Source organism: Mytilus trossulus, chromosome 3, assembly GCF_036588685.1.
Source record: "Mytilus trossulus isolate FHL-02 chromosome 3, PNRI_Mtr1.1.1.hap1, whole genome shotgun sequence".
Taxonomy (NCBI): Eukaryota; Metazoa; Mollusca; class Bivalvia; order Mytilida; family Mytilidae; genus Mytilus; species Mytilus trossulus.
This window is the reverse complement of record NC_086375.1, coordinates 35,667,764-35,686,955: the sequence shown is the minus strand read 5'-3', so window position 1 is coordinate 35,686,955 and position 19,192 is coordinate 35,667,764. Positions and strand designations below refer to the sequence as shown.

Below are 19,192 nucleotides of genomic sequence, written 5' to 3'. Positions count from 1 at the left end.
CGAATGAATGGAGGAACGGAGGCACAGACCAGAAAACATAATGCCCCTCTACTATTGTAGGTGGGGCATAAAAAACAGATATCATTCTCTATAAGTGGTTTATTTACAAATGTGAATGTGTATAAATATTTCGTTCATCATTTAATAAAATAAATGATATAAAAGTATCATATAAATTCCATAACAATACTGTATAATCTGATTAATATACAAAATGCAAATGCTTATCACTTGTATAAATCTCAATAAAATACATATCAAAATGTATATATTAATAGCACTTCAAAAACAAGAAATTTTGTTCAAGTTAGCACGTCTGGAAACATTATGACTACCATCAACTTAAGTTTTCTAATTCAACAATGCCCCCATCTAAGCATATCTGATTATAACAGGTTACCAAATTCCCAAAATTAAATATTATGCAATGTTTGTTTGTTTATTTCATGACAGGCATGGCCAATGGACTAGCTTTGGATGATAAATCTGCATCATCTGATCTCCACATCTGTGTGACTGTTTTTAACTGTGTGTAAAAGTTTACTCCCTGTAAAAGGTATAGTATACATTTTTAAAACTATAAATTTACTTTATGAATATCAGACATTATTACTGAATATGCTATAAGCAGTAACATGAGTGATATAAGGATGAACAATTAGCCTTTGTTTTTCTTTTTCAATTAAAAAATATTGTTCGGATTATTTACATTTCAATTATAAACATATAACATTTTCCTATTTAACTTGAGTTTTTTGATTTTCTGCACTTCAAGGTAATCTTGTTTTAAGAATTTTTTTTGTTTTGTTCACTCATTGTCGAAATTTACACCACAGGAACAGGACATCCTCGATTAAGGAAAATCTACTATTTTCAGAAATAAACAATATCTAAGCTTGCTTTATAAGAATACAATTTTTTCATAAATTTCAAACATTTGTCTATTTCAAAATCTAAAACATTTTGTGGCTTAATTCATAAATGTTATCAACTGGTCCTCCTACCCATAACATATCATTCAAAATCATCACACAGTAACCTGTATTTGTTTATACTATTAAGAAGAATTAATGTATACATCTAATTTCTTGTAACACTTGGTATGTTTAAACAAAAATTCCAAATCGAGGTCTATGTTATTTCATGATAGTTACCGGTACTGATGCCAAACCAATAAGACTCATTTATATTATTGCTATAAATGAGATATATAATACTTACAGCTTTTCCATAGAAGTTTTGGTCACCCTTGAATGAACCTCTAGAACCAGTGAAGGAGAACATAGGTAAAGGCACTGGGATAGGTACATTGACTCCAATCTGTTTATAAAAAATTAAATAAATAAATGCAAGGACCGAACATAAAATGATCAAGCTAAATTGTAGCAGAAGTTCTGTATGTCTTTCTGTATCAACTAAACTAATGAGAAAGACTTGTTAGTGAAGGTTAGTATAACATTTTAATGTCATTTATTTTTTTGTAAAATTTTAATTCCAGAAACAAATGATATAGGTTTTCAATGACATGGTCACAAAATCAACAATCTAAATCTTTTAGACTTACTTCTTTACTTTATGGGATACCTATGTTGTTTTTTTTTACTTTACATGATTGTTTTACCCTAGTTTGACCAAAATGATATTAAAACAAGAATGTGTCCATAGTACACAGATGACTCATTTGCAGTGGCATTAAAATTAGAAATTGATTGCACTTCAACTTCATCAAAACCTCCTTGAACAAAATATTTTACCTGAAGTGGGACCCGACAGACGAACAGACGCATGAACCGAAAAACAAGATGAAGAATAAATGGGGCATAAAAAAACTTCCAATCAAATACATACCTGTCCAACATCAGTATCCATGGTAAACTTTCTGGCTGTGGCACCATTGTTAGTAAAGATTGCTGTTCCATTTCCATAGGGATTAGCATTAATCACATTAATAGCATCATCTAATGTTTCTACTTCCATACTGACCAACACTGGACCAAATATTTCTTCTGTGTAACATTTCATTTCAGGCTGGGAAAATACAATCATTACAAATTTGTCAAGGATTTGAGTATCAATAACTACTGGTATGTGCAAATTATAACAATAGTGATAAAAAAAATATATTCTCTGATGAAGAGAAGTCACTCTTTGTTTCCTTTTACAAAATAAATGAAAATTAAAAACATTTTTGATGTTGAGGACACATAAATAACACCTACATTCCTTTGAGGTGCTAATAGTTGAAAGATCTTCTAATAAAAGTAATGCAATTTAAATATTTTTACAAATTCTGACTGTACTTGTCAAGAAAAATATTTTTTGTTAACTTTTCTTCATATATATGTGTAAGTCTTCAATAAAATCAGAAATGCCCCTAAAATATTTATTTCTTACAAATTCTCAAAACTACATCACTTTAATTTTGAAAGGAATATTAAATGTTAAGAAGAAAGTATCACTCTATAAGTTAGAACAAGAGAGAGCTGTCAAATTCTGAGCAGGTTATGTTTATGGCGAAAATAGGCACTGTACATTTTCATATTCAATAACATTTTTTAATCTTTGTCAGTCAATTTCAAGGCGATTTTGAGAGATCTTAGTTTTATTTTTGACTATTCCATCCACATCTCCTCTACTTGCTAACATGGAAAATTGAGTTAGTCTACAGAATACTATTGTCTAGTTTATGTTTTACCTTGACATAATGCATTACAGTTGGTCCAACAAAGTTTCCTTGTTCATAACCTTTGACTGTTATATCTCTTCCATCTAACAACAGTTGTGCTCCTTCATCAACACCACTCTGGATCAATTCACAAACTCTATTCTTAGATTCAGGTGAAATGAGTGGTCCTATATCAGCATCTGGTTCATTTCCTACAATAAGAAATCAAAGTGCTTGAAAGCACTGAACGGTAAAGATTGCTTCAATTTATCAGTGGGATGTAAATTTTCAATATTGCATTGGTTGTTGTAGATTTAACAGCTATTCTAGACAAAGGAAGATCAACTCTAATTTTAGAGACACATGACATAATCTATATTTTAGAACAGATATAAGATTCATGCACCTTGCAAAATTTATGTAAGTTTCTTGACAAGTGAGACATCATTTTGTGCCTTGAATATCTAAGCATATACTTCATCGAAAAATTTCTGAAAATGTTCATGGATGGTATGTAAAGAATGTTATGATCAATGCACTATATTTTGTGTATCAAAAAAAGGTAGTGATCAGCCTTGGAATATTTAGATGTCATGTCAGGCCCATACGGTTTTGATTACATTTCATGCAATCTTTACCTAAAAACTTGTCACACTGTATGCTGTATAAAATTATAATACCATGATGCAAATGCAAAACTTTCAAAGTTGACGGACCATTTAATTTAAGAAGCTACATAAACTAGTCAAACTAAGAAAATACAACCAAGGATTTACCAACTACGATCTTATATCTTAGATTGAATGATTGCTCTGTCATAATTACACCTTAACATATTAACTTTTAAAAGTTATGGATCAAGACTTGTTAAACAGGCCTACTTTTTAAGGAAAGTTTTATAAATTGATTAAAGTCAAATTAAATGAGATTTATTCTTCAAGGAATCTAAAAGTACACTCATTTCTTAATAATTGTCAAAAGTTAGTAGTAGTTATCATGAGACATGAGAAAAATGCTTATACCAACCTGCATTAACTTTGAGTTTTTTGGCCTTCTCTATAAGTTCTGGTATCCATTCCTTTGCCTCTCCAACAAAGATTGCTGTAGATAAAGCCATACATCTTTGTCCTGCTGCTCCAAAGGCTGCACCTATCAACTAAATATTCAATCTTTTATGATAATATTCTATACAAAGCATAAAAATCTTGTCATTTACTTCAAAAGCCAATCAAATGTTTTCCTTTGCTTAAGATTTTTGCTTTTATATTTTTGTTATGGTGTATTTATTCTTGTCAGAGATAATTTCTGTTTTTTGTTTGCTACTTCTTTTCTTTCTTTTTGGTCAGTTTGTATATTAAAACATATATGCAGTTTACCCCATTTATTTGCCACATTAATTTATATGAACTTTCCTGCCAAAGTGTCTAACATATATTATAACAAGCCTCACTGTAATCTAGTGGTATTGAATCTGTATAATTTGAAAAGAGTTGTTCTGGCTATTTAAATTGCTTTCGCTTGTATATCTTTGCCAGTTTTATTCATAATTTGTTGATATTACCCTGAGACTGTGTATAGAGTGATCCACATTTCGAAAATTGTACATATTGATTTTGAGTGAAGAATTTACTCACCAATCAAATTAATAAATCCGTTGTATTTTTTCCCCCTCATAACATCTGTAGAATTTCTTATGCTTTCGTAAGTTCTTAATTGAATATATGCAAAATGATAAGAATTCTTCAAATATAAGAAATGTTTTTAAATAGCCTTAATTTTGACACAACAAAAACTAACCTGATTCAGTGTGTTTTCTTTGTTTGCATCTGGCATAATTACTCCATGATTTTTGGCTCCCTGTAAAAATAATTGATCTTAAAAAAACTACTACAGCTTTATATACAAAATTGAATGTAGCAGCTGTATAAAACAATTTATAATGACATCAGTCTTTTAAAGTATACATATTTCATTAGTCAAATCTATCATATAAAGGTAAAAGTAAAAGAATTTTGTAGAATGTAAAGAAATTTCATTCCAATTAAATGTTGATAAAGTAACAGTTTTGAAAGCATTATAAAACAAACAATTCTTCATTAATTAACAATTTCACTAGAACTTTGAATTTCAATTTTCAATTACAATAAAATGAACAAGTTTCCTTGCAACTTATCACTCAGATCAGTTCCATCTTAATTAAAAACAATTATTTTTGCATCCCATTATTCTCTATTCTTTCAATTTTTTGTTTCATTTTTGTTTTTCTGACGGTCATTTTTCTCTATTGTGTTCACCAAATTCAGAGACTCATATCTACAGATATCAAATACCTTTTCAACTTAATTGTACTTACCATATTTGACTGAACTCTCTTTCCATTCTTTGATCCTCTCTCATATATGTAACTTCCCTAAAATGTAAATGATTCTGGGTTATTTGGTAATTTTCAATGTAAAATTCACTATAACTGATATGAATTGTGAATAATTATTGAAGTCTCTGGTTTTACTTGACAAAGGTAATTTTCTGTTAAAAGATCTTGTTCTGTCATTATAACACAACTTAGATGGTTGTAATTTCTAAATACTGACCAAACAAAAAGTGAAAATGTTTAAATATTGGAATAAATCAAAAGCAATAAACAATATGATAAATGTAGGTCTGAGATGCACATTGACTGATCATCCAGGCGCATAGCTGCCTTTACGCAAAAAATCATTTGCTTGCATATGTTTTTCACCAAAAAAATCAAAAAAACTGGCAGTGTCTGTACTTGCAACATATAAACACGACTTGACAGACAATCAAGGAACCTTTTACTCAGAGGTACAGATATGGCAGAGATGCTGGTCGAGTCCAGATGTTATAGAGAAGCCCAAATCTCTGAAGGCCTCTCTATCAGTGACTAATAAGGAGCTATATCCTTCAATATTTGTAATTTTCGCAATCCTAGTTACAATGCCAGTAACTATATCAACTACCGAACGGTCATTTAGTTCATTACGCCGACTGAAAACTTATCTCTGTTCAACCAGGGTACAGGACAGACTATCTTCGTTGGCCCTCATACATGTTCACAGAGAAATGGATATTGACACCGAGAGAGTTCTGAGATCATTTGCCTTGGCAAAAAATAGATATATGGACTTTGGATATTAACTAGTCTATACTTTAGTTTAAGTCTTACATGCAGTATTTACATTTAATTATACAGGCTCAATGAAATCACCTTGAAAACATCTTAGATTTATTTCCCTTACTTATAAGTCAAGACTTAAAAGTAGCCGTTCAATTTCGTATTCCCATTGTCATTTCGTCCAAAAGACTATTGATTCACCTAGGGTATCTGTGTTACAAATGACTTTCTACCGTTGTCGTAGAAACCTCTCATTTGATTTTAAAATGACCCTTGTGAGAAACACCACGGGTGTCTTGCAAGAAGCAGGACCTGCTTACCTTCAGAGCACCGGAGGTCGCCACATTTTTTTCGGGGTCCGTGTTTTTCATTTGTAGTTTATATAGTTTTCAATGTTGAAAGTTTTTGCTTGTCATTTTGTGTCTTATCTGTTTCCGGGTTTCCAAATTACGAAACCCACTAGGATGTTACTATCGTTTCTTGAAATATGCTATAGTAAGAAACAGATAGGGTATTTATCATTTTCATCATAAAATGGTCCAAAAATATTTTGATATATGCTTGCACTTTATTTTAACTCAGCTACGCCCCTGTCATCTTTTTTCAAAAATTGGCATATCTAATTTTGAATCATACAAATATCATCCCTCTAGGATGTTCTGTACATTATTTTACAATTCTGTATAAATGGTTGAATGCACAAGCAGATAACTTACAGCTTGGTCAGATCCAACAAATGAAATGGCTTTTATTGCTGGATGATCACAGATGAAATTCACAGCTGTAAAAACACATAAAAAATATTCTTAATAATGTTTGCTTTTGGTTATTTCTGCTCTTTGAGTGGGTTTTTGTCTCTTTGAAACATTTCCCATTTCCATTCTCAATTTCATTATAAAGTTAAATACTTAAAGTAAATTATGAAAGGATCTGAAAACATGACACATACTTTGCAGAAAAGAATAAAGCTGAAATATATAAAAAGCTTAGACACATTGGCAGATCCAGGGGAGAGGGTTCCAGGGTTGGAACCCCCCCTTTTTTATTTGAACGATCAATGCATTTGAATGGGGACATATAGCTGGACCCCCCCCCCTTTTTAAAATGACTGGATCCGCCACTGAGACCTCTATTTGTTTAAAAGAATGTGTCAGGAAAAGACAGATGCATGGATGGACAGGCTAACCAACATTAACCCTCACATGGAACAGTAAAATAATAATGGGCTATGTCCTGGTCCACATGATACTTCAGCATCATGTTTGCAACAAAAAATATTTTTTTAACAACTCCTTGGAGTTTGTTATTTTTGTTATTTTTAATTTTCTATAATAAATGTCAATCATTGCCAACCATAGGCCTTATTACATGTATCTTTACATTAATACAATGAGTTCTGTTTCTTACAATCGTGTCTTCCATGAATGACATTGAGGGTTCCATCAGGAAGACCAGCCTCCTTTGCCATCTCCACTAACATCATACAGGCTCCAGGATCTCTCTCTGATGGTTTCATTATCATGGTGTTACCACAAACAAGTGCTGTAGGAAACATCTGAAAAAAAATATAGTTATGTTATGTTATTTCTGATCCTCTTCTTACCTTTAATAATAAACAATTATACTGTAAAATGAGTTTGGAGTCAACATATAATAGTTTGGCTTTATGTCATAACCTACTGTTATATAAACAAATTATCAAAAATTTTATCGTTTTGTAAAATATAATATTTTACAATTAAGAATAAGAACACATATGAAAATGCTATCATTAAAAATCAAAAAAAGAAACACTCCTTTGGCTGTTAAAAAGAACATGTCTGTTGATTACTTTACTTCATAGCAACTTCAGATCTCTTTTTGATAAATTTAAGGCAAGACTCGTATAGAAGTGTAAATAAACTTAGGTTTCCCGATAAATTGCAAGAATGAGCCCTGAAATTTTGATTGTGACAGGTTTTTTTCTAAGAAATATAAGAAGTCTGACCGTCTCATTGGAAATGACAATATTAATCAACATCTTATTCAAATTTAAATCTGACCAGATACCCATTACTATAATTCTAATTTTAATAACGTTTTTTGATTGAGTTAAGTCTGCCAATTGATATTTTATCGTATGTTTTTCTATGTTGTGATGTTATGCTATTGTTTCAGAAAAAGGGAGAAGGTTTGGGTCCATTAAAACGTTTAATCCCGCTGCAAATGTTTGCACCTGTCCTAAGTCAGGAATCTGATGTACAGTAGTTGTCGTTTGTTTATGTAATATATACGTGTTTCTCGTTTCTCGTTTTGTTTATATAGATTAGACCGTTGGTTTTCCCGTTTGAATGGTTTTACACCAGTAATTTTGGGGCCCTTTATAGCTTGTTGTTCGGTGTGAGCCAAGGCTCCGTGTTGAAGGCCGTACTTTAACCTATAATGGTTTAATTTTTAAATTGTTATTTGGATGGAGAGTTGTCTCATTGGCACTCACACCACATCTTCCTATATCTATTAAACCTCTTTTTTTTTATTTTGTGACTCACACTGTTTATTATTGATATATCAGCTTACATTAAAAGTTCAAGGTATACAAAACACAATGATTTGCATTGATAAATATCTTACCCACAAAGGAATCATGGCAGGAAAGTTGAATGGAGTAATGCCAGCAGTGACACCTATTGGTACCCTAAAACTCATTGTATCCATGTCTTTTGCAATACCTGGCATTGTTTCTCCCAGCTGTAATGATGTAATACTGCAGCAATGTTCAACAACCTCTGAAATTACATAAATTTCATGTGTGATTTTAAACATTTGAAACGTTTGCCTGTTATTGTATATAATTTGTAGATATCACACAGCGTTAATATATGAATTTACAGTATAACAATTACATGTACTGTGGATTCACTTACATGTGACTTTTATTTGTTGGATATGTTTGTCCAATTTTCATGGATTTTGTGGGGCAAAGAGAAAATGTTCAACGAAATACATATTTTCTAAAGGAATGTATGCAGACTTTGTCAAAACCACAAAATTAAATATCCACAAATATCCATGTTTTCCTTGAACAAAGAAAATTTATACCCACGAAAATAAATAAATCCTCAGTACATTAAAGTGAGAGAAAATTAATAGGAACTGTGATGCAATGGATAAAACGATATTTCCTTCTTAAATTTTGTTAGTTCTGTATACTAATAGTGTCGTAATGTGTAGTAATGCTTTTTTAAAACATGTAAGAATTTTCATACAGGTGGATTTAATAAAGGAACATACCGTATCTCTTTTCATTTTTTTTTTTATAATATTCATAGATAGATATTTTGGTTAACTTTATAATAACTGTCCATGTCTAAATTGGGACATCTTTTTTAAATGTCAGGGGCTATCAAAAAACAATCATTGTCTAGAAAAATAGGTCATGTAGGTAAAAATCAGTGAAAGTCGAGAACCCAGTTATGGTCAGCTCCTTAATAAGTATTTTTTATATCATGTTGACTAGTGACTAAAAATACATAAAGGAGATGTCAAAATAAAACTAGAAGAATCCAGTTTTGGTAAACTTTTAGAAAACTGTTGACACTTTTATGACTTTACACCAGTGGCAGATCCAGAAATTTTCATAAGTGGGGGCCCACTGACTGACCTAAGAAGGGACCTGTTCCAGTCACACTTCAGTGATTCCCTATATAAGCAACCAAATTTTTTTCCCAAAAAGGGGGAGTAACCCTGTATATTTTACTTACGTAAACCTCTGGTGACATCACCTTCAGCATCAACAATTGTCTTTCCTTGTTCTAGTGTAATGTTCTTGGCAATATCTTTCTGCAAATAAAATTTCAAATTCTTTTCTTTGAACAAGAAGTGATATTAATTTAATCAATCGCTCACTTTTAAAATTATATTCTCTAGTTTGTTTTCTCATTAAAAAAAAAAATAACAGCTCTGCATTAATTAATTGTGGGGTACTTATTTTAATTGATCTAGTGGGTAAAGTGGAAACAAGAAATCAATAAAATACCATTTCACCACAAAAATACCATTTCCTCCATCTAAGAAATTGATCCCCACAGAAACCAAATGCTCCGCAGGGCACAGCTTTATACGACCGCAGAGGTTGAACCCTGAACGGTTGGGGCAAGTATGGACACAACATTCAAGCTGGATACAGCTCTAAATTTGAATTGTGATTAAATAGTTGACACAGCATAGGTTTCTGACACAGAATGAATGTGGTCTAATGAACTTAAATTTTTTGTTTTGCCTTTGAGCAATTCACTATGCTGTTGAATATTAATCCTCTCAAAAAAATGGTTGAAGAAATTTCTTTTTATTTATGAAATTTCAAATGAGAAAATTGAATTGAATTTCTTGTTATTGCTGAGTACTGTGCAATTGAAAATTTCTTGCAATTGCACAATGCTTAATATAATAATTTTAGATCCTGATTTGGACCAACTTGAAAACTGGGCCCATAATCAAAGTACATGTTTGGATTCAGCATCCCAAGAATTCAATTTTTGTTAAAATCAAACAAAGTTTAATTTTGGACCCTTTGAACTTTAATGTAGACCAATTTGAAAACAGGACCAAAAATCAAGAATCTACATACACAGTTAGATTTGGCATATCAAAGAACCCAATTTATTCAATTTTTGATAAATTCAAACAAAGTTTGATTTTGGACCCTTATTTGGACCAACTTGAAAACTGGGCCAATAATCTAAAATCTAAGTTCATTTTAAGATTCAGCATATCAAAGAACCCCAAGGATTCATTTTTTGTCAAAATCAAACTAAGTTTAATTTTGGACCCTTTGGACCTTAATGTAGACCAATTTGAAAACGAGACCAAAAATTAAGAATCTACATACACAGTTAGATTCGGCATATCAAAGAACCCCAATTATTCAATTTTTGATGAAATCAAACAAAGTTTAATTTTGGACCCTTTGGGCCCTTTATTCCTAAACTGTTAGGACCAAAACTCCAAAAATCAATACCAACCTTCCTTTTATGGTCATAAACCTTGTGTTTAAATTTCATAGATTTCTATTTACTTATACTCAAGTTATGGTACGAAAACCAAAAAAAATGCTTATTTGGACCCCATTTTGGCCCCTAATTCCTAATCTGTACGGACCAAAACTCCAAAATCAATACCAATCTTTCTTTTGTGGTCATACACCTTCTGATTAAATTTCATAGATTTCAATTCACTTATACTAAAGTTATGGTGCTAAAAAGTTGATTCAACTACTATTCTATACAAAGAAAGATAACTCCAAATGATTTCTATTTACTTAAAAAACCAAGAAAAATGCTTATTTGGACCCCTTTTTGGCCTCTAATTTCTAAACTGTTAGAACCAAAACTCCCAAAATCAATCCAAACCTTCCTTTTGTGGTTATAAACCTTGTGTCAAAATTTCATAGATATCTATTTATTAAACTAAAGTTACTGTGTGAAAAAAAAGAATATGCTTATTTGGGCCCTTTTTGGCCCCTCAATCCTAAAATGTTGGGATCAAAACTCCCAAAATCAATCCCAACCTTCCTTTTGTGGTCATAAACCTCATGTTAAAATTTCATAGATTTCTATTCCCTTTTACTAAAGTTAGAGTGCGAAAACTAAAAGTATTCGGACGACGACGATGCAGACGACGCAGCCAATGTGATAGCAATATACGACGAAAATTTTTCAAATTTTGCGGTCGTATAATAAATGAATTCACAATATCTGGTCTTGTGAAAAGTGTGGTAAACCTGTTTAACAGGCCAATATGTTTTCTTGATAATTTTACTTATTATTTATTCCCTACTTTGCATAAAAATAATTTCCATTTTGACATTTAATGAACAATTATACAAACAATCAAGTCAGTAATATAAGGATGATTACTTTTTTCTGCTGCTTTAATAAGACATTTACTTACCAGATTTGTTATGCTAATATTCTGTAAATTAAACATAACTTGTTGCCAGGTGAGCACTTACCAGATTTGTTATGCTAATATTCTGTAAATTAAACATAACTTGTTGCCAGGTGAGCACTTACTAGATTTGTTTTGATAATATTCTGTAATTAAACATAACTTGTTGCCGGGTGAGCACTTACCAGATTTGTTTTGATAAGATTCTGTAAGTTAAACATAACTTGTTGCCAGGTGAGCACTTACCAGATTTGTTTTGATAAGATTCTGTAAGTTAAACATAACTTGTTGCCAGGTGAGCACTTACCAGATTTGTTATGCTAATATTCTGTAAATTAAACATAACTTGTTGCCAGGTGAGCACTTACCAGATTTGCTTTGATAATATTCTGTAAATTAAACATAACTTGTTGCCAGGTGAGCACTTACCAGATTTGCTTTGATAATATTCTGTAAATTAAACATAACTTGTTGCCAGGTGAGCACTTACCAGATTTGCTTTGATAAGATTCTGTAAATAAACATAACTTGTTGCCTGGTGAGCACTTACCAGATTTGTTTTGATAAGATTCTGTAAATTAAACATAACTTGCTGCCGGGTGAGCACTGTTGTTTTTGACCATGTTTCATAGGCTTTCTTGCATGATTCTGCAGCTGTTTCCATTTCATCTCTCGTAGCTTCTGGTACTCTTGTCACAACTTCATTGGTGGCCTATAGGAAAAAAATGGCAGGTAAAGATACATGTAAAAGACCGATTAAAAGTAATTCAGAATTATTTCAAATTTTTTGGCCAGGATAATGGAACTTACATAATAAAATTTAAATATTTTACATAATTATTCTACAGTAAAACTGCAAAATTTTCTACACATTTTATCAAGATGTTGATAATTTCCATCAAAAGGACCTCTTAAGGATTAGATTTATACCATCCAGACTGGAAACCCATAAATACTGTATTTAATACATTGCAGAATATCAAATAAAAGTACAAAATTTTATCTTATTTTAGATTCAACAAATACATTATTATGCATACTTGGATAGTTTTTCAACAACATTTATATATCCATCAAATTTTGCAATTGTCTATACATTGTACATGTATCTTGGAGTTCAAAAATGACACTAACACGTAGAGGTCTAAAAACTTGTATACATGTATTTGTATCTGTATAAGCATTATTTTCTAAAGAAATTACACCACTAATAATCAATATCCCCCTTGCTTTCTATGTTAGATTCTGCAACTTCAAGCTGTCAAAGCTATTTTGTATATAGTTTAAATAAAGTAAAAGTCATTTCTTGTCAAAACTATACCTTATCCTGACTTGTTCTGAAAAAAATCAACATACCTTTAACTGTTTAATTGATTATGATACCAAAATTACCCAAACATTTCACTTATTAACAAAGTTACAGTCAGTTATGGACAAGCATCACTTTTTTAAAACATGAAGATTACTACTTGTACTTTCTTGTACCTTTTTTTCTGACAGAGAGCCAAATAAGGGGTTCTATGCCTGAATGATTAATTCCAAATGCTTTAAAGTCACAAAAAAGTAGTCAATCTGAATTTATGATTCCATGTAAAAACCAATTGCACCTTACTCATATGGTTGACTTCTGAACCTCCATTGATTTACATAATAATATGTAATACTTACAGGATTATGTACATCAATCCATTTATCTGTTTTTGATTCCACAAACTTTCCATCAATAAACAACTTTGTAGTGGCCTGTAGTAAAATAAAATTTTATTAGCGTTAAGTCAATCTGGAAAATAAAACACGATTGATTGACAGTTATCAGAAATAAACAGAGGACATGCAGTGTATAATCTAAGTGTTTTTGTAATTGTATTTGTATTTTCTTTGCTATTTGAAAGAGAGGCAGAGAATCAATAAAAACTCCCATCATTTTGGCAATTGTTTTTTATTTATCATTTATATTAGTATAGTGGTTTTGTATGAATTGATATGAATCAGAACTCTTTATAAAAAATACCAAACTAGTGAACTTTTTGACCTTTATACTTGAATTAACTGCTCTAAATATACAACCTTATTTTTTTTAAGTTGATTGTGCATATTTTACTAAGAGATGAGAAGTTTTTGCGACTATATTTCAGATGTATAGATTTAGTGGCAAACCTGTCTACATTCTACATAGTAATTGAGGCTGATGCCTTAGGAAAGAAGTGTAACAATAGTTTCAATCTTTACAATAGATATAAGTTCAAACATGATCAGTTCTTGTGCAATATATAATTCATACTTACTGGGGATACAGAACCATACAACCGAGAAGGACTGCTCAATCCAACCTGTGGATAAAACATAATAGTTATTTAATAATATATATAGAAAAACAAACTAGAAAAACAAACTGATATACATTTTGTACATTGTACCCTTTGCAGCATGGCAAGAAGAAATTGTGCACTTTGTCCTCTAACATGCTGACAAACAGAAATAATTCCTTCTCAAACTATGTCAATGAGATACAATCAATCAGTAATAAAATGATTTATTACATGAAACTGTGAACTGTATTATGTTAAGGATAGTAAGATTTTCACAGTTAAGAAATCCAGCTTAAACATGTTAAAAGAAAGGCTGTGATATCAACAGATCATTCCATACATCCTGTAAACTCAGAAATTATTGCGATGTTTTTATTATTGCAAAAAAGGTAATAGGGTTATAATTGCAATACTGTGAAAGTACTTTAATTCGTGGGTATCAATTTTCGTGGTTTGAGCAATATTTACATGTTCGTGGGTTTTTGAATTCATGGATTTTACTTTTCTAAAACAAAAATTGAAAAATTGAAGAAACAAAGGTTAAAATTAGTATGGATTGATGGAAATTGCAAAGTAAACATTGACTGTGTAAATCGTAGTGATAACACTAATTAATTAACCCATGGTAAAGTGATCAACAGATTAAAGACCATCAAATGTGTTATAATTAGGCCATACACATGTCACCTTAAGAAAACAGTAACATAAACAAATGCTATAAACGTATCTTGGATTGTCAAATAGGTAATTCTTATCAAAATCAAGCCCAGCATGAAATTATTATTACCCATATGTACGACAACTATGAGGATATAAAATGAACTCTTTATCACTCGCTTTATCATACTAACTTCTTCTTCTTTTGTAAATCCCTCCTGTTTAGGAGCACTCGGATGAGACCGATAAATGTTAACATATCATACAATGTATGCTAGCATATCTATACCGGAAATCTGACTTTTATCAATAAAAAAATATGTTTTATGAGAATTAAAAGATCAAAAGTTGTACACTTTGGGTTCTTCAAAATTAAATGGGTATACTCTTGCATTCTTATTTTATGTGACTGCTATTAAAAGTATTTTCAGGTTTGGTGTTATTCAATATATTCTCTAGATCATATCAGTAGTCAAACCTACGGATAGGGATCTTTCTATGTCTTGATTTGGACAATGGTTGTTTTATTTTGTTGGACACTTAAATTCGTGGATAAAGTCATCCACGAAAACCACGAAAATTGGTACCCCACGAATAAAAGTACTTTCACAGTAATTTCAATGGGCATTTCAGAACCTTTTTATATGAATTAAACAGGATTTTTCTCAATATTATCACAAATATTAAAATCACATTTTAGTCTAAAATGACAATACCACATAACTATTAAATGCCTGCAATAATTTCTGAATTTACAGTCATGACAGTAGTATGAAACCATTCCATATTTGAAATTACACCTAAATATTGTATACTAGCTTCTTTAAAACAACAAAATAAGATGGTAAAAAACATATATTTAAAAATGTCTACCCATGCAAATGCATATATTTTCGCTTTCAAAATAACAACTTCCAAAAGACAGCCATGACAGCTGCAAAGTATTAATCATCTTCTTCTTCCATATAAGAGTTTGGTTCCTTTATGAAACAATTAAATTCTGCCTGACTATGCATGGTGTCAATACATGTACATCTAGTCCCCTATAGTGGGCTATATACAGACTATATTTACTTTACAATAAAATCAGCTTGTTACGATTAAAATTATGTACAGTCGTTGAGTCTGGTATTAATGTGTTGTCTGTAGCCCTGAGCGGAAATCTTCATCTGATCCTGCTTTAGCAACACTGGCAGGTAAAGTGTTCCATTTCTATTATATAATATTATCACCAAAAAATATCCCAAGGACAAGGGTATAGTTTTGTTTCCAGAATTTATGTTGGATATATTTTCTTAAGTAGACATTTTACTACAAATGTTCAACAGGTTCGTATTCATTCTTATCATTAATTATGTCATGCCAAATTAATTGGACCACATAGCCTCATACATGTAGGTCAAAATGACAATCTATATAAGCTTTTTACATAAGAAAAACATTGTTTCAACAATTGTAAGTTGTTGCAACGAATTTATTTGTGAAGTTTATTTTACGTGGATAACAGGTTAAGTTTCTTACATGCTTGCCAAGTCGTATCGCACGTAAAACTGACGATGACATCCTTCTACGTATATCAGCTGCAGAAAAATAAGTAAGTCAGCTCAGCTGCACTGGTAAAAATAAATCAATTTGATTGGCTGTCAAGGACACTGCCTCTAAAAAGTCCGAATTCGGAACAGCAACGAAAATTTCCGTTAATATAACAGGTGCTCGCTCAGTTTTCATATACCATGGATATCGTTCGAGATTAACAAATAAATGTTCAAAATATCTAAAAAAAAAATCAGACACCATTTTCCTGCATTATTGCATATTTAAATGATAACAGTGGCTTTTTGATTTAATTAGTTTTGCATAAAATAGTAGTTTAGAAATTAAAAGAATAGAAAAAACATAGAAACATACACTTCAATAAGAAGTCTCTATACAGATATGTCTTCTTCAAACATTTATACAAAACGTGCATATCAAAATTGATATTCTTTCCTTTAATAAGAAGTCTCTAAAACATGTCTTTTTAAAATATCATGAAGTTTAAAAATGCATAATAATATTAAAATTGATAATAGTACCTTTTTCTTTAATAGGAGAAAAAAAGCATAAATATTACAGCAAATTTCAGTCAGTATCTAGCTAATGGTAATACCTTTGGTTAGCTTGCTTGTTAGCTGAACCGTGAAGTCATTGTTAGGTAAGGTGTGACCCTCCCTTTAAAGTAGTTTAGTCCTACAGAGAGATAGATTGGTTACATGTTGGGCTAGTCTACTATTAGGAGGGTAGCTTATCTAACCTAACAATGACTTCACGGTTCAGCTAACAAGCAAGCTAACCAAAGATAAATTACCATTAGCTACATAGATCTACATACTGACTGAAATCTGCTGTAAAATTGATATAAGTACTTTTTCCTCTTGAATAGGAAGTCTGATAATATTTCTTTTCAAAAAAATATATAATATACATAAGCAAAGCATACGAGCCCAAACAAAAAAAAAACGATATTCGGATTAAAACTTTTAATAAAAATATGTTCTATTAGTTTTGAAACAAAAAGTAACACCAACAACCTCAAACTGCTTTACGAGCTTTAAAAACATGCGGCCTTGCTCTTTATTGACGGCTTTCTTTAAGTCTGGCACCAAACTATTAACAGGTGCTGACCGGGGCAATGCAGACAGGCTGAACATAGCTGAATGGTTTCTTTTGCGTCTGCATCACTTTTGCAAACAAGAGGCTATAAAGGGCTCCAGAAAAATACTTATGTAAACCCATTTAAAATGGAAAACCAACGGTCTAATCTATAAAAAGAAAACGAAACGAGAAACACTTAGAGGCGGATATGGGGGGGGGGGGGCAGGGGCCCGGGCTCCCCTTTTTTGGAAACTATTTGGTGGCTTATATAGGGAATCATCGAAGCGTGACTAAAGTGGGCCCCTCTTAGGCAGTAAATGGGCCCCCACTTATGAAAAATTCTAGATCCGCAACTGACACTTATGAATAACACCAACAAACGACAAATACTGAACATCAGGTTCCTGACTTAAGACAGTTTGTGGCGTGTTAAAACGGGTTAATAGGTATCGAGCTTCATCCTTACCCCATAATAGACTGTTCATAATAACATAGAAATACACACTATAAAATATTAATTAAAATGGCTTAACTTAATCGACATATATATAATAAACACAAGTGATACACTTACTGACTAATAAATTTGATCTATGACACACTGTAAATACTAACCAATAAAATAAGATTTGAATAAAAAAAGGCAACAGTAGTATACAGCTGTTTAAAAATGTTTTCATTACAGAAGGTAAACCATAAACTCTGCCAAATAGAAAATTGTGCATATGTAAAAAAAAAAAATTTGTTGTAAGTTGGAGAACAGAAATATTTTTACAAAATAAATAATTTTGTTGTTCATATTGTACGAGAAACAGAAGTGGAAAATTATAATCATACTATAATAAGCTGGTATACTGCTCCTGGTATGTATATTAAAAACAGAGAAACATTAGATAATAAAAACATTACAATTGTACCAACAGGTCAAATTAACATAAAAGTACGAATGGGAATTGAGATTAATACCAGTAACTGAAAGCTAATTAAAAAAAAAATTCCTAGGGATTTAGTATCTTAACCTCATGGACAAAAAAGTATCGACAGGTTGTATGATAGTTAACCTCTATATAGAAGAAATAGGGATGGAAAATATGTCTCTTTTTTCGTAAATTTTAGTATGAGTACAACTACTGCTGTTTATGTTAGAATTAATTAAAGTAAGTTCCTTTGGGTTAATTTTGGAAGTAAATTTAGAGAACTCTGGATTATTCAACAAAAAAATATCATCAATATAACGGTAGGTATTGTTGAATGTATCAACCAAATGTAATAATGACGGGTCCTTACTGAGTTTGGCCATAAACTGAGATTCATAGCAATATAGGAATACATCTGCTATTTAGGGGGTACAGTTAGTTTCCATAGGAATACCTACTACATGTCGATACCCGTTTTTGCCGAAATGTACATATATGTTGTCCAGTAGAAAATCTAAAGCTTCAATCGTATCTCCACATTTCCGGTAAGTGTATCTAGCCTACTTTCCTCTTTCGTTACAGAAAAAGGCTTTAAAAGAGTTAAAGCAAATAAATTTGCAATGAGACTTTTCAAGAGACCATTTAAATAAATATGAAAACTTTTACTTGATGAGTTTGTGTGGAAGTTTAGTGAAGAGAGCTGAAAAATCCAAAATGTCACCAAAAGCATGTATTTTATCTAAAACTTAAAAAAAAAATTAACAATCCACAAATAATTAATACTTTTATTTATTGCAAAAGTTAATAACAAGTTCTTTGATAGTAGTAATGAATGTAGTTAGAAGCACTGATGGATTCATTAGTAGTAGAACACTTACTAGATGCAGAAATGAAACATAATTTAAATGGTTGTTTGTGCAGTTTATGTGACCAGTACATAATAGGGACT

At 31.2% G+C, this 19,192-nt stretch overlaps 1 protein-coding gene across 2 annotated transcripts; it reads right to left on the bottom strand.

The window, feature by feature from the left end:
* Nucleotides 1–81: 81 nt before the first annotated feature.
* On the bottom strand, nucleotides 82–16,355 carry LOC134711342 (methylmalonate-semialdehyde/malonate-semialdehyde dehydrogenase [acylating], mitochondrial-like). 2 transcript variants are annotated; one of them, XM_063571886.1, is made up of 15 exons: nucleotides 16,214–16,355; nucleotides 14,012–14,056; nucleotides 13,395–13,469; nucleotides 12,277–12,438; nucleotides 9,542–9,620; nucleotides 8,412–8,566; nucleotides 7,209–7,356; nucleotides 6,518–6,582; nucleotides 5,019–5,075; nucleotides 4,463–4,522; nucleotides 3,692–3,821; nucleotides 2,696–2,877; nucleotides 1,849–2,028; nucleotides 1,222–1,320; nucleotides 82–547 (listed from the first exon to the last, which is right to left on the bottom strand). In XM_063571886.1, the coding sequence occupies exons 1-15, from the start codon at nucleotides 16,253–16,255 to the stop codon at nucleotides 440–442; spliced, it is 1,587 nt and encodes a 528-aa protein (XP_063427956.1). In that variant the 5' UTR covers nucleotides 16,256–16,355; the 3' UTR covers nucleotides 82–439. The 2 variants fall into 2 exon arrangements, with proteins under 2 accessions (XP_063427956.1, XP_063427957.1); XM_063571887.1 differs by lacking the exons at nucleotides 12,277–12,438; nucleotides 13,395–13,469; nucleotides 14,012–14,056; nucleotides 16,214–16,355 and adding an exon at nucleotides 11,912–11,963.
* Between the last annotated feature and the right edge of the window lie 2,837 nt (nucleotides 16,356–19,192).